Raw genomic sequence first — 13,558 nt, 5'->3', positions numbered from 1 at the left:
CAGCCTCGACCTCCTGGGCTCTGGCGATCCTTCCGCCTCAGCCTTCCAAGTAGCTGGAACTACAGGCGCGTGCTACCACGGCTGGCTAATTTTTTTGATGTGTTGTAGAGATGAGGTCTTGCCAAGTTGCCCAGGCAGGTCTCAAACCCGCGGGCTCAGGCATTCCACTCGCCTCAGCATCCCAAAGTGCTGGGATTACAGGCTGAGCCACCAAGCCTGGCTCAGACCTTTAAATTTTGACATGACTTAAAAGAGCTTATTTTGGTAATTCAATGTGTATGGACACTTATTCTCAGCATAAAATCACAAAAAATATACTATACTTCCAGAAAAACATGTATGGCAAACACTACTAGTTATGAGCATAGGCTTTGATAACAGCCCAAATTTGAAACCCAACTCTACCTAACTTTTTAGCTAGATGATCTTGGGCAAGATTTTTCTAATTTTAGCCTTACTTTCCTCCATCTAAAATAAAATAGGTTTACAGGTCTAATTAGATTCTGGATAAAATGAGATATTGCACATGAAGCATATGTACTGTAATGCTTGGTACACAGCAAACTGCTCAATAAATGTTAGCTACTACTATAATAATCACAATTTAAGTCTTAAGCAGTAGATGCACATACAGGCAAAAATCAAGTAGGAGTACGTTATAAAATGAACACTTGCCTCTGAAACTGACAGCCCAATTCTCAGAAGTTCTTCAGCTAATTCCAGAAGTGCTCCAGCAAATACCAGAACAAAGTTTGTGCCATCTCCAACTTCTTGCTCTTGCATGTGAGAGGCCATTACAATCATTTTTGCAGCAGGATGCTGCACCTGGTTATACAAGAGAATATAAAATTAAACATTTGATCTTTAGAGCAAATGAACAATAAAATTGTTCATTAAGGCTCCAATTTTGTGGTGGGCTAGATAACTCCATTCCATTACACTCCTATATAATATCATAGTGTGGTCAAAAGAAAAAAATCCAAGTCCCTCTAGGCCTATCAGCACAAATGCATTCATATAAATAAAAACAACTTCAGAGCACACTTTCTTCTGATGGTCACTCATTCAGTATACACAACTCCATAAAAAAGGTTCACTCAGCAGGTCGACGCTGGAGTGGCCAGGAGCGTGCCACTGCACTCCAGCCTGGGCGATGGAGTGAGACTCCAACTCAAAAAAAAAAAAAAAAAAGGGTTCAGCATATTACTATATGTTACCTAAATTAAAAACAAAGTAGTTCCAACCACTAAACTTAGACAATTTTTTTAAAAAGCCTTCAGGAGAACTAAAATAGATATCACTTAACTTGGTCAAAAGTTTAATATCTACTTCTCTGTATGCTCTTGTTGTAAAGGGCTATCATGTGTGGTTTTTAAAAAGGGAGAGTATAAAATTTGTTTCCAGTATCTCAAAATTTTATGTTAATTTTATTTCTAGGATTTAATTTTAGATACCTTAACAGAAATAGGCCAGGGAGTAACAGATGAAGTGAGATCATAAAAAGTTAGCACTGTGGCCTTATTATTTTGACAGTAAACCTATTATGCTTGAATAACTTCTGAGAACATCAGAGCGTACAATATTAGCATTCATAACGACAAATCTCTTCACAATTTTGTAAAGTTTAAGTTTTGTTCAATATATTCCTTAAGAATGTGCTGATATTTAAGAAATTAGAGAAATGTAAATTCAGTTATCGTTTCATTTAAAATATAAGATTAAGTTCTAGTGCTTTCAAGGTCTAAGCTTCAGGAAAATTCCGAGGTTGTACACACAACATACCATCCTTTAATTAGATGGCAACTAGATGAGGAATAGCTCTCTGTACGTTCACGTGCCAGAACTTCCTCGTAACCCTTCTAGTAGTACGTATCTACAGATTATAACATCAAAACTGTAGCTGAACAAAGTAAAATCCCATCAACTGATTGTTTTTATTTTCATAAAGCCAAACAAACGATTTGATCTTAAAAAAAAAAAAATCACTGTTTTATGTATCAGATGGTTCTGCATTATGTAATAATTCACTTTACTTCAATGTCACTCTACAGAAAGACAAAAGTAATCAGTTTGGTATGATTATCACCAAGTATTCTTATCACAACCAATCCCTCCATAAATTAACAATTTAAATGCCTAAAGAGGACTCAGTATAGTTAGAAAACTCTGTATAATAAATTTCCAACTTGGAAAATAATACCTTATTATTCAATCTGAAATAAGAGATTTCAAGATACCTACACACGAATATTTACTGCAGCTCTATTCACAATAGCAAAAACATGGAACCAACCATGTTGCCTATCGAAGCTGGACTGGATAAAAAAAATGTGGTATATACACAATGGAATATTATGCAGCCATAAAGAATGACAAATATATGGACTTTACAGCAACCTGGATGGATTTGGAGTCGATCATACTCAGTGATTTATCACAAAAACAAAGAACAGAGTTCCATATGTTCTCACTCATAAGAGGACCTTGCACAATTATAATGCTATAAGAAAGCAATTGGCAGTAATGGAAAATTGTTGGTGGGGGGGGATGGGATTGGCAGTTGAGGGAAAACTGCTAGGGCAGGGAGGAGTATACCTTATTAACAGGGGTACCTGCATGATCAATTTTGTATACCTAACCCTGAATTGTATCCCACATCTTTACATTAAAAATAACAAATAATAAAATAAAAAATAAATAAAAACAAAACAAAAAATAAAAAATAAATAAAACACTTAAATGTTACTTGATTCTTTTTAAAGAAATAACTTACTTCTAGTTCTCTTAAAATAGTTGCTGCATCATTTGTCACAAACAACTTCTCCAGGTGGTTGATAACCATTTTGTTCATTCCTCGAAAATAATCATTAAAAAAAAAAATGAATCAATTATTAATCAAATCCTACTCCTAATACCCAGGACTATCTAGTAAAAAAGTATACAAATTTGTTATTTATTTCTTAAAATAGTTTTGTAAGAACTCAACTCATACTATCAATCCTTTAAGTCTATCTCATAGTCCCATGGGTTCTCCCCTGACCATTCACCCAAACTGCTTCTTTCTTTCTAATCTCCTGCAATGTTTACTAGGGAGGATGCCAACTCTCATTTTTGATGACTTCTATCCTCTATTTGCAACGTTTGTCATGAGCGAGTGCTCAATAAATAGAAATTGCACTAATATTTAAAAAGACCAAAAATAAGTATCGGCTTATGCTTATTCCACATATCTATCATTATCAATTAAATTCAACTGGTGGTAGATGGCAAGAAGGATAACCTTCTCCCTTAAACTATTCTTAGTATAAAAGAACAGTTCAGTGTTTGTCATGAAAATACTGGGTACTATTTCAATGGTGAGAGTGCTATAACTTTTCTACACTCTCTATAGGATTAAAAGAAACATTTTGATTCCTATTTTTCTGAAGACATCTGAGTTGCTGATTAGAAACTGGAACTGCTGTATTGATAAGATTGCGGTATGAAATTAACTCTCAAAGCCACACTGTAAATATCCCTGGAACACATATGAAAAGGGTTAATACACAAAATTTGATTACTGTATCTTTTAAAACATGAATTGTGAAATTACCATTTGGTCCATATGCTGTACGAGTGGTCTGAGCAAGCTCCTTGCAAGCTTGTATGTTTCTATACACAGCCTCTTCTAATCCTGAAAAATGCTGTAAAAATAAACTTCAAATTAGACAGGACAGTGAAACAAGAATTTGTCACAGGGGGTGGCTACAAATCTTAGCTTTTGAACTAATTTACCACACCACCTTGGACAATATTCCTAACATTTCTTAGTAGGATTGTTGAGAAAGCAAACAAGACGTGTGGGTAAAACATGGTATCTGATCATCATAACGCCTATAATGTTTTTTAAAAGTAGCGAAAAGCACAGGGAGGCATGCTCAATCTGATTAAAGGGAGGATATGAGGTGTTTCAGGTAAGATACCTTGCCAGAATTTATTAGTATTTTCTATCTAAGTTAAAATATTTTTCTTATTGTGTTAGAACCTAGGCCTTGTACAGCCAGTTCTATGTTCACTGGGAATTCCCATTTGAAATTTCTGCCCCTAAAGTATTTAGGGACTAAAGCATTTGGATTTTGAATGCTCTGTTGAATCGCAACACAATTCCAACATATACATATTGAAAAACTGAGTCCAGCGTGATGGCTCAAGCCTGTAATCCCAGCACTTCGAGAGGCTGAGACGAGAAGAATGCCTAAGCACAGGCGTTTAAGACCAGCTTGGGCAACTGGGCAAGACCTCGCCTCTACAATAAATCAAAAAAATTAGCCTGGCATGGTAGTGCGTGTCTGTAGTTCTAGCTACTTGGAAGACTGAGTTGGAAGGATCACCTATGCCCAGCAGGTTGAGGCTACGGTGGCCATGAGCATGCTACTGCACTCTAGCCTGGGCAACAGAGTGAGACTTTGACTCAAAAAAAAAAAAAAAAAAAAAAAAAATATATATATATATATGGAACTGTGATCCCAACAAGGTTAACAGCCACCACTTCATTTATTTATTTTTTTGAGTTGGAGGTCTTCCTCTGTCCCTCAGTCTGGAGTGCTGTGGCATGCTAATGGTTCACCACAGCTTCAACCTCCTGGGCTCAGGCAATCCTTCTGCCTCAGCCTCCTGAGTAGCTGGAACTACAGGCAGGCACCACCACACCTGGCTAATTTTTTTTTTTTTTTTGGTAGAGATGAGATCTCATTCATTATGTTACCCAGGCTGTTTTCAAACTCCTGGGCTCAAGTGATCCTCTGCTTGGGTCTCACAAAGTGCTGGGATTACAGGCAAGACTCACAGCATCTGAGCATCTGGCCAATAGCCACTACTCTGAAAGTGTCCTCAGCAAAAAGGGTTGGTCTACACTCCAACAATTAACATTTAAGTCTGCTCTCTTGCCTTATACTTTTGTTTCTTCCCCTCTCCCCAAGTCTCTGAGGAATGGCCATCTGATCATGAGTCAGAGCCTATCATTCCCATGGCTTCTTCTCATCATTCATAGGATAAAATGCAAATCCTTTTTCGGGTATAAAAGGTCCTGCGTGTTCTGGCCTTTGTACAGCTCTTTCTTTGAATTTACCATTCTCCTTTGCCCTTGGTAAGAATCAACCCCGTCACAATTTTTTTTTTTTTTAAACAGGTTGGCCTCACGCCTGTAAGCTAGCATTTTGGGAGCTGACATAAGAGGACTACCTGAGTCCTTGGATTCGAGACCAGCCCAGGCAACTAGGCGAGACCTTGTTGCCACAATAAATCATGAAAAATTAGCCAGGTATGGTGACACGCGCCTGCAGTTCCAGCTGCTTGCAAGGCTGAGGCAGAAGGCTCATCTGAGCCCAGCAGGTCGAGGCTGCAGTGGCCGTGAGCGTGCCACTGCAATCCAGCCTGGGCAACAGAGTGAGACTCCAACTCAGACAGGAAGCAAGTCACATCCTCAGGGTCTTTGTACTAGCAAGTTTCTGAGTCTGGAACATTTCCCCCTCATCTTGGCTGGTTCCATCACTCAGCACTGAGCTGAGAGTTCACCCTGATTCTTTTGTTTGGGAGACAGACTTTTTTACTTTCCGTCAGTCTCTACTATGATAGTTTATTTCCTTTATCATTATTTGAAATTTTCCTTCGTGTTTATTTAGTCATTTATTATTTCTGCCTCAAAAAAATATATAAACTCTAAAAGAGCTGTGACTTTCATCTTTCACTGTAGCGCCTTCAGTACCTAGTTACTGAAATAGCTCAGTAGTCGGTAAAATAATACTAGCATCCGAATGACAAACAATGCTTTTTTGTGACAACATGAATTTTCCAAACCTATTAGTAAAAAAAAAAACTAAAATTGGAAGCTGTGATTTCAGGATCATTTTTTTCTAGATGAGCAGTTGATGTCATTTTCAAAAAAGGTTATTCCACTAACATTTATGGTAAACCCTAACATTTATTTAGTATACCCAATTTATCCCAAAAATGCATTCTATAAACAAGAACCTAGCTTCATAAACCTGTTACTGTTCCCTCTACCTCCCACAAAACCTTAAATTCAACCACACTTATTTATTTAAGTACAGAAAATTGGAGAACGTATATAGAGGAAAATCGTTATTTGAAGAGCGCAAGAGACAAAATTTATCGGTAGTACAATAAGACATTTTAAAAAACTATGTTCATAAAATTACATTTAGGACCAGGCCATGAAACAAAATAGTGGTATTTGGGCCAGAGTATCACTTACGGGTTACAGAAGTAGAATAATTAGACCTCAAAAGATACCACTTTTTTGTCCAAACTCCCCAACTTTAAGACACTTGAAGTATCTGCCCCTAAAGTGTTTAGGGATTAAAGTATACAGACTGTTCCATGCCCTTTTGAACTGAAACACAAGTCTGTGTATATACTGAAAAACTGAATTGCTCATAGTATTAAAATTCTCCAATTTTACAACGGACTTTAGAATGGGGATTTACCTGGAGCCTCAACTAGGTCTCAAGAGCTTACAGTTCCTGGGAACATTGTTCTACAGCTGTGCTGCCCAGTACAACAAGCCACCAGCCACATGTGGCTAAAATAAAGCAAGACCCCGGAAGGGTACTTTTTCTCAAATCAAGCTAGTTACGTTGGAACCAGAACTCCAACTGGCTACAACGCAGGACTTCAGCGAACTCAACTAGAAGGCCTGTGTCTTCGTCCAGAAGCAGCCAAGCAGCAGCCCTAGTTCCTGCGCTCTCCCCTCCGGATCGCCGGCTGCTTTTCTCCTCCCATCCTGTCACCCGGGAAGCGTGTGTCAATAGGCACCGCAGTCCTCAAGGCAGCTTCATCCACGTTACTCCCCTAGACCCTCACAACGCCCTTTAAAGATGAGGAGGCCTCATCAGCCCCATGACAAGGGACCGAGGGAAAAGGCACCAGAGGCCTCACGTCTATTTAGGTGCACAAGACGTGCACAGCGCAAACCCTGCGGCCTTGTCCCGGGTCGGGGAGGAGCGGAGGCGCCTCGGGTCCAGCAGGCCGAGCCCCACCCCCTCCCTCAAGTACACCTCCCCTTCTGGAATCTTCCCCCGACTCCATGTCAGGAGGGCATGCCTGGCCCGTTAGGCTCTCCTCTCGCTGCGGCCGCCGCAACCCCACCTGACTCTACCACCTCAACCCCTTCCTCCGTCCCTTACTTTCGTTCCATCCTTGAGCATCTGGGCAAAGCCCGGAGCCTTGGGAACGTGAAGCGCCATAGCTAGTCTGCGAGGGGCCGTTCACGCGCTCGCTCGAGAGATCCCAGAGGAAGCGAGGGCAGCGCACGGCCTTCTGGGAACGCAGCGCGCCACCGCCTCACGCTCCTCCTCCCAGCCAGCCTGCGCCTTACACACCCGGCCGATCTGAAGCATCGCGAGAACGGCAGCCCCTTTTGCAGCCAGAACCGAACTGACGATCTCCGATCAGGTCGATCGATCGGGCGAGCGGAGCCGGCTCCCGAGGTCTTGGGCTGAGGCATGCGCAGGCGGCCCGGGCTGTTGGGGCTCGCGACCGGTTGTCCTCACTGGGACGTCGGAATGTTGCCGTTTCTGACCTGGAAACGACACGTTCTAGGCTTAATTTCCACGTAATCTTCCAGACCCAGCCACCAACATCAGAGCGGAGGTTCCTTTTCTTGCCAAGGCGGAGCACCTGCCTTCATCCCCCCCCAACCATCCTTGGGCGTCAGCTCTGGGTCGGCCACTGTGGGAAGCGCCGGGGCCGTGGAGGCGACCGAAGTCATGAGTGAGGATAGCTGCCTATCGGGTGCTCCTGTGTGCCGGGTTCTGTGGGACCTTTTTTACGCGCAGTATTTGTGTTAATGGTCAGTCTTCAAGTGAACGTTCTCTCCATTTTATGGCAGGGACACTGAAGTTCACAAACGGTAAATAATTTGCCCGAGAACAGAGCGAACCGAGCGCTAAATGCAGGTTTTTTTGTTTGTTGTTGTTTTGAGGCAGGGGTCTTGTTCTGTCGCCCAGGCTGGAGTGCAGTGACGCCATTACAGCCCACTGTAGCCTCGATCTCCTGGGCCCAGGCAATCCTTCTGCCTCAGCCGCCTCATCAGCAGCGCGCCACTGCACCCGGCTCACTTTTTAAAAAAAATTTTACAACGACAGGTTGGTCTCGAACTTCTGGACTCAAGTGATCCTCCCACCTCAGCTTCCCAAAGTGCTGGGACTACAGTCGTGAACCACCCAGCCGGGCCTTACAATGCATATATTTTTAACCGCTATCCATAGTCCTCTTTTCTACTTCCTGGGAATATAAATCCCTTTTACTCCCAGAATCTATAAATCTTATTTCTATGTCTTTTCACATCAACACGTGACTGATTTCGAAAAGAATAATCGTATTCACACTGTGAAAGCAATCCATTCTCTTGGTAGAAAATACCGAAAACGTGCAGCAGACCATTTGGTGGGACATTTGACTTGGATGCACACAAATTAATTTTAATTTGAAAAAATTTTAGCATGACTTAGGAAATACTTGTGTTAAGTGTATCAGTTACAACTTTTTTTCAAATAAGCCATTAAAAGTACATAATTATAAAATTTAAAGAAGTGCTTTTATTGCCACTTCAAATCAAATGAAATGTCATCCACCCTTTGGGAACATTGCAAGAGATCAGCAGTTCTCAATGTGTGGTCTAGGGACCTCTGAGGCTCCCCAAAACCCTTTCAGGATCCATCAAGACAAAACTAGTTTCTTCTTTTTATGTTTTGTAGAGATGGAGTCTCCCCGTGGTACTCAGGCTGGTCTCAAACTCCTGGGCCCAAGCAATCCTCTGCCTCAGTCTCCTGAGTAGTCAGGACTACAGACTGGCCTGTGCCACCATCCCAGCCAATTTTCTTTTCTTTTCTTTTTTTTTTTTTGGTAGAATTGGAAGTTTCCCTGTATCACCCAGGCTGGTCTCAAATTGACCTCAAGCAAAACTATTGTCATAATAATGCTAAGACATTTCCTCTCTCCTTTGTTCAGTGGGGAGTTTTCTAGATTCCTACATGATGTGTAATATTACAACAATTTAGATGTAAAAGGCATGAGAAGCCAGTTTTCTTCTATTAAGCCACATGTAAAAGATTTGCAAAAATGTGAACAGTGCCACTCTTCTCATTTTTTGAAGATAGAATTACTTTTACTTAAGTATGTATATTAACATGTGATAGAATTATTATTTCTTAAAACTAATATTTAAAGAGTATCAGTTTCAATTTATAATATAACAAATATGAATAGCTATTGATAGCCTTTGAGGACCTTAATAATTTGGGGCGGGGTGGGGATGGGAGGAGTCAGGGTCTCTGTTGCCCAGGCTGGAGTGTAGTGGCATGATCATGGCTCATAGCAGTCTTAACCTGGGCTCAGGCAGGCTTTTCACCTCAGTCTCTTGAGTAGCTGAGATTACAGGTGCATGCCACCACACTCAGCTAATTTTTTGTAGAGACAGGGTCTCGCTATGTTCCCTATGCTGGTCTCGAACTCCTGGGCTCAAGCAATCCTACCACCTTAGCCTTCCAAAGTCCTGGGATTACAGGCATGAGCCACTGCACCTGGCCTTCGTAATTTTAAGAGTTATTTTAATAATTATGTACTGTAAATCTGAAACGGAAAAGTTTAGAGACCACTGCAGTAGATCAGTCCTGAACAACAGAACAATCCAAGATTTTCTCTTGGATTAGCTGAGAAATAAATAAAAGCTCATTCCTCTCACCCAAAGAGAATATTACTTATAAACATAGCTAACACAAAATAAAACAAACTGAAAGGGGCTAAAATGACATCTGATAACATTTTATTAAATAAAAATGACTAAGGTATTGAATCTTGATAAAATTTATAACTAGACCATGGAAAATTGAACTTGAGGATAAAATAATTGATGAGTCAAATTTTTTTGAAAAATTGATCTTAGCGTTAAATTGAATAGACAGGAAATGGGAAGAAATAAAGTCAATTTAACTCTTCCATGTGGTAATTTATCTAGAAATGAAACTGATTTAATTACTAAAAAAGAATGCTTGTTAGATGAAGATTTATTAGGTTTATGTAATTTGAGTTATACTATAATCATTATTATACAGTCAAAACGCCAAGGGCAAAATTTCCACTGGGCCCAAATAAGAAAAACTCTTTCTTAATATGACTTCAAGGCCTTGGTTCTGGCCCTTGTTTATCTCACCTGTATCTTCTCTCTTTTCACCTTATCACTGTCTGTCTTTTGGCCCCAGTGGTCAGAATAGTTCATGCTGTCTGCTTTACCTCATCTACTTCAGGGTCTTCACCCCTGCTGTTCTCTTTTACTAACATATTCTTCCTCTCCCTTTTGACTCTGTTAATTCTAGTTCAGTAAGCAGAATTTTCATTAGAAAACCTTTGATGACTCCCAGGATTACCTGTTTACCATTCTTATAGCTTCTGTACTTCTCCTTCATAGCACTTATCACAGTTGTAATGTCAAAATTATTTTCGGTCTTTCTCCACCAGTGTGTAGATGCAGAATCACCAGTACTTATACTATAATTAGACACTGCATCAGCAAGGACTCAATTATAGTTGTCAGGTGAACTAATGGGTGACCAAATGGGTATCTAGAAGAAGACACCAAAGAATTGGAATGCCACGGTCTGAAATTTTGTATCCCCCCCAAAATTCATATCTTGAAATCCTAACCTCCAAGGTGATGGTATTAGGAGGTTGGACCTTTGGGGAGGTGGTTAGTTCATTAGGTCTCCACCTTTATAAAAGATTACTCCCGTTATAAAAGATACCCAAGGGAGCCTGTTTGCCTTTCCACAGCTAGAAGGTGCTATCTGTGAACCAGGCAGGGGATTTTCACCAGACACTACATCTGCTAGTCCCTTGATATTGGGCCTCCAGCCTCTAAAACTGTGAGCAATAAGTTTCCATTTTTTATAAGCCTCTCAGTTTGTGATATTTTGTTATAGCAGACTGAATAGACTAAAACATGGAATTTGTGGTCTCTCTTCTCATCCAAACATACATGAAATGAACCCAGAGAACAACACAAAGCAATCAGGAGGGTTTTTGCAAAAGGAGTTTGTAAAAGGCCAAGGAGACTGTAGGGTTCTGCTATTTTGATTCAAAAGCCCAGGATCCTCACGTTAGGTACCAACTGAAAGCATGGCCCCAGCTTCTGAGAGAGCTAAATGCTGGCGGTGTCAGTCCTCTCCACTTTCTCCTCTATGGGACTGGAGATGTCTGAGCCAACTCAGGAGGCTCTGTATGGATTCACCATTTGTTTTCAGTTACTTTGTTTCTATTTTTCCTTTTATTTTTAAAATTTTCCTCTTTATTTATTTTCCTCTTTTATTTGCCGTAAAGTTTTAACCTCTGTACCTCAGAATTTTTTAATGTTTTTGCTTTGTCTTTGTGTTTTAATTTTGAGAGGCATTCTTATTTAATTTTATCAGTTCCCATTACATCTTTAATCCTCAGACTTTTCTTTTTTCCCCTCATTAAAAAGTTCTTATTTTAATTTATTAGTGTTTTTTACTTTTTTGAGGCAGGGTCTCACTCTGTCACCCAGGCTGGAGTGCAGTGGCATTATCACTGTAGCCTTGACTTCCTAGGCTCAGGCAATCCTTCTGCCTCAGCCTCCCAAGTAACTGCAACTACAGGCATGCGCCACTACACCTGACTAATTTTTTTTTGTGGAGACGAGTTCTCCCTGTGTTGCCCAGGCTGGTCTCAAACTCCCATGCTCAAGCATTTCTCCTGCCTTGGCCTCCCAAAGTACTAGTATTACAGACATGAGCCACTGTGCCTTGCCTTCCTCTTTTGTATTTTTTATGTTACAGTATCATCTTACTTTTCATTATTTTTTCCAGTAAGCATTCTATTTTTTTTTTTTTTTTTTGAGTTGGAGTCTCACTCTGTCGCCCAGACTGGAGTGCAGTGGCCACTCCCAGCCACCGCAGGCTCGCCTGCTGGGCTCCTGCGATCCTTCCGCCTCAGCCTTCCGAGTAGCTGGAATTACAGGCATGCGCTACCACACCCAGCTGATTTTTTGATTTATCGTAGAGATGAGGTCTCACTGCCCAGGCGCGTCTCGAACCCGCGGGCTCAGGCAATCCACTCACCTCAGCCTCCCAAAGGCGCGGGATTACAGGCTGAGCCACCGAGCCTGGCAAAGCATTCTATTTTATTGACTTTGCCTTTTATGACTCATTTTGTATTGGCTCATTCAGTTTTTGTTAAAATCTCTTAATATTTCATAAATTTTAATTTTTTCTGTTTCAATGAAATTTATTTGGGTTTAAGGTGATGCAATTTACCCTTGGGAAAAAAAAATCAAGGAAATAGTTATGGGAGTCAGGTAACGAGTTCAGAGTCTGGAGAATATGGCTTAGTCTGAAAGCAGGCACCCTTACTACGTTCTTGCTGCTTCATACCGAGTTCGAGTGGAGAAACAGAAAAGAGAATGAGAGACTTTACATGGTTAACTTCATGAGATCAAGAAAAGTGACCCATGTCAGTCACTCAACAGGGAGATAACTCCTTCCAGTGAGGGACAGGAGTGAATTGAGAGTCCAAGAGAGCCAGGGGAAACCAGAGGACTAACACTGAGCACGCTCCTCCCAATATAATTGTTACTTTATTTCTTAATCTTCCTATAAACTTCACAATCCCTGCCTTTTATCTATGGGATGTGAGTGAGGGACTTTGGGGCCTAGGACTACCATGTTGATTCCACAGTCTCACTTTGTTTCTGTCAGGCACACATGAAACCAAGGTCAAAGTCCTGACTGATTTGGCTGGTAAAGATACAATGAGCCATTTTTAAAATCAGTTCAATTCTTATTTTGGGTTTGTTCTTCCTCATGCTTGAAGAAACATAGGTGATAAAAGGAAAAGGTGCCAATTCCTTGGGGTCATTGTCCAGCACATCAAAAGGAATGACACTAAAATCAAAGGGACTAGGAAATTGTAATGCAAGTCATGAGGTACCCGTTGCTGAGAAACTAACTCTAGACTGCAGCTAAGTGGTTTTGTATTCTGCCATTCTACCTTGGGGAGTGGGGCAAAGATACCTATACCTCATCAGAACACTGGAGGTGATGAGAAACTGCCTCATGACAGCTTCCCAGAGATCAGGAGGTGAGAGGGAGCCGACTTCTGAGAAGCTCTTTACAGGACTCCCATCCTCTTGTGTTCTGGAAGGAACACTGGGTATTCAGCCAAGACGCAGATTAGCTTGGGACAAGCCTTTGCCTGCGTAACCTTTGTGGATACATGCAGGTCACCATGGCACCAAAGCACAGCCATTCCCTTCCGGTATCTTGGTGCTGCTTCTCCTTGGTGATGATTCTTGGTCCTCAGTGAGGCCCATCTTGCTCTCCTACCATTTGAATGCCTACCCTCCTGGCCCACTCTCCTGAAGGGACCATTCCTCTGACTCCCTCCTACAAGTCACCCTGTACCCTTTGGTTATCCTTGATTATTTCCTGACTCCTACAGAATGCTGGTTCCCTAAAACGTCACCAAGACAATATATTGATGACACAAA

General features: G+C 41.1%; 1 protein-coding gene across 4 annotated transcripts in view; it reads right to left on the bottom strand.

Annotated features, from left to right (window-relative positions):
* CCT8 (chaperonin containing TCP1 subunit 8) overlaps nt 1-7,450 on the bottom strand; it is a 17,695-nt gene extending 10,245 nt beyond the window's left edge. Inside the window, exons 1-4 of one of the 4 annotated variants that reach the window (XM_008064462.1) lie at nt 7,185-7,450; nt 3,593-3,683; nt 2,774-2,853; nt 676-825 (exon numbers count right to left, since the gene is read on the bottom strand). In XM_008064462.1, coding sequence (XP_008062653.1) covers nt 676-825; nt 2,774-2,853; nt 3,593-3,683; nt 7,185-7,244 — 381 coding nt within the window. In that variant the 5' untranslated portion in view covers nt 7,245-7,450. Of the gene's footprint in view, nt 1-675; nt 826-2,773; nt 2,854-3,592; nt 3,684-5,107; nt 5,134-7,159 lie in introns of those variants that run through there. The other 3 variants (XM_021715750.1, XM_021715749.1, XM_021715751.1) reach the window with 3 other exon arrangements.
* Between the last annotated feature and the right edge of the window lie 6,108 nt (nt 7,451-13,558).

Source organism: Carlito syrichta, unplaced genomic scaffold (assembly GCF_000164805.1).
Source record: "Carlito syrichta isolate Samal-C Ts95f unplaced genomic scaffold, Tarsius_syrichta-2.0.1 Scaffold307345, whole genome shotgun sequence".
NCBI lineage: Eukaryota > Metazoa > Chordata > Mammalia > Primates > Tarsiidae > Carlito > Carlito syrichta.
This window is presented reverse-complemented; position numbering and strand designations above follow the sequence as displayed.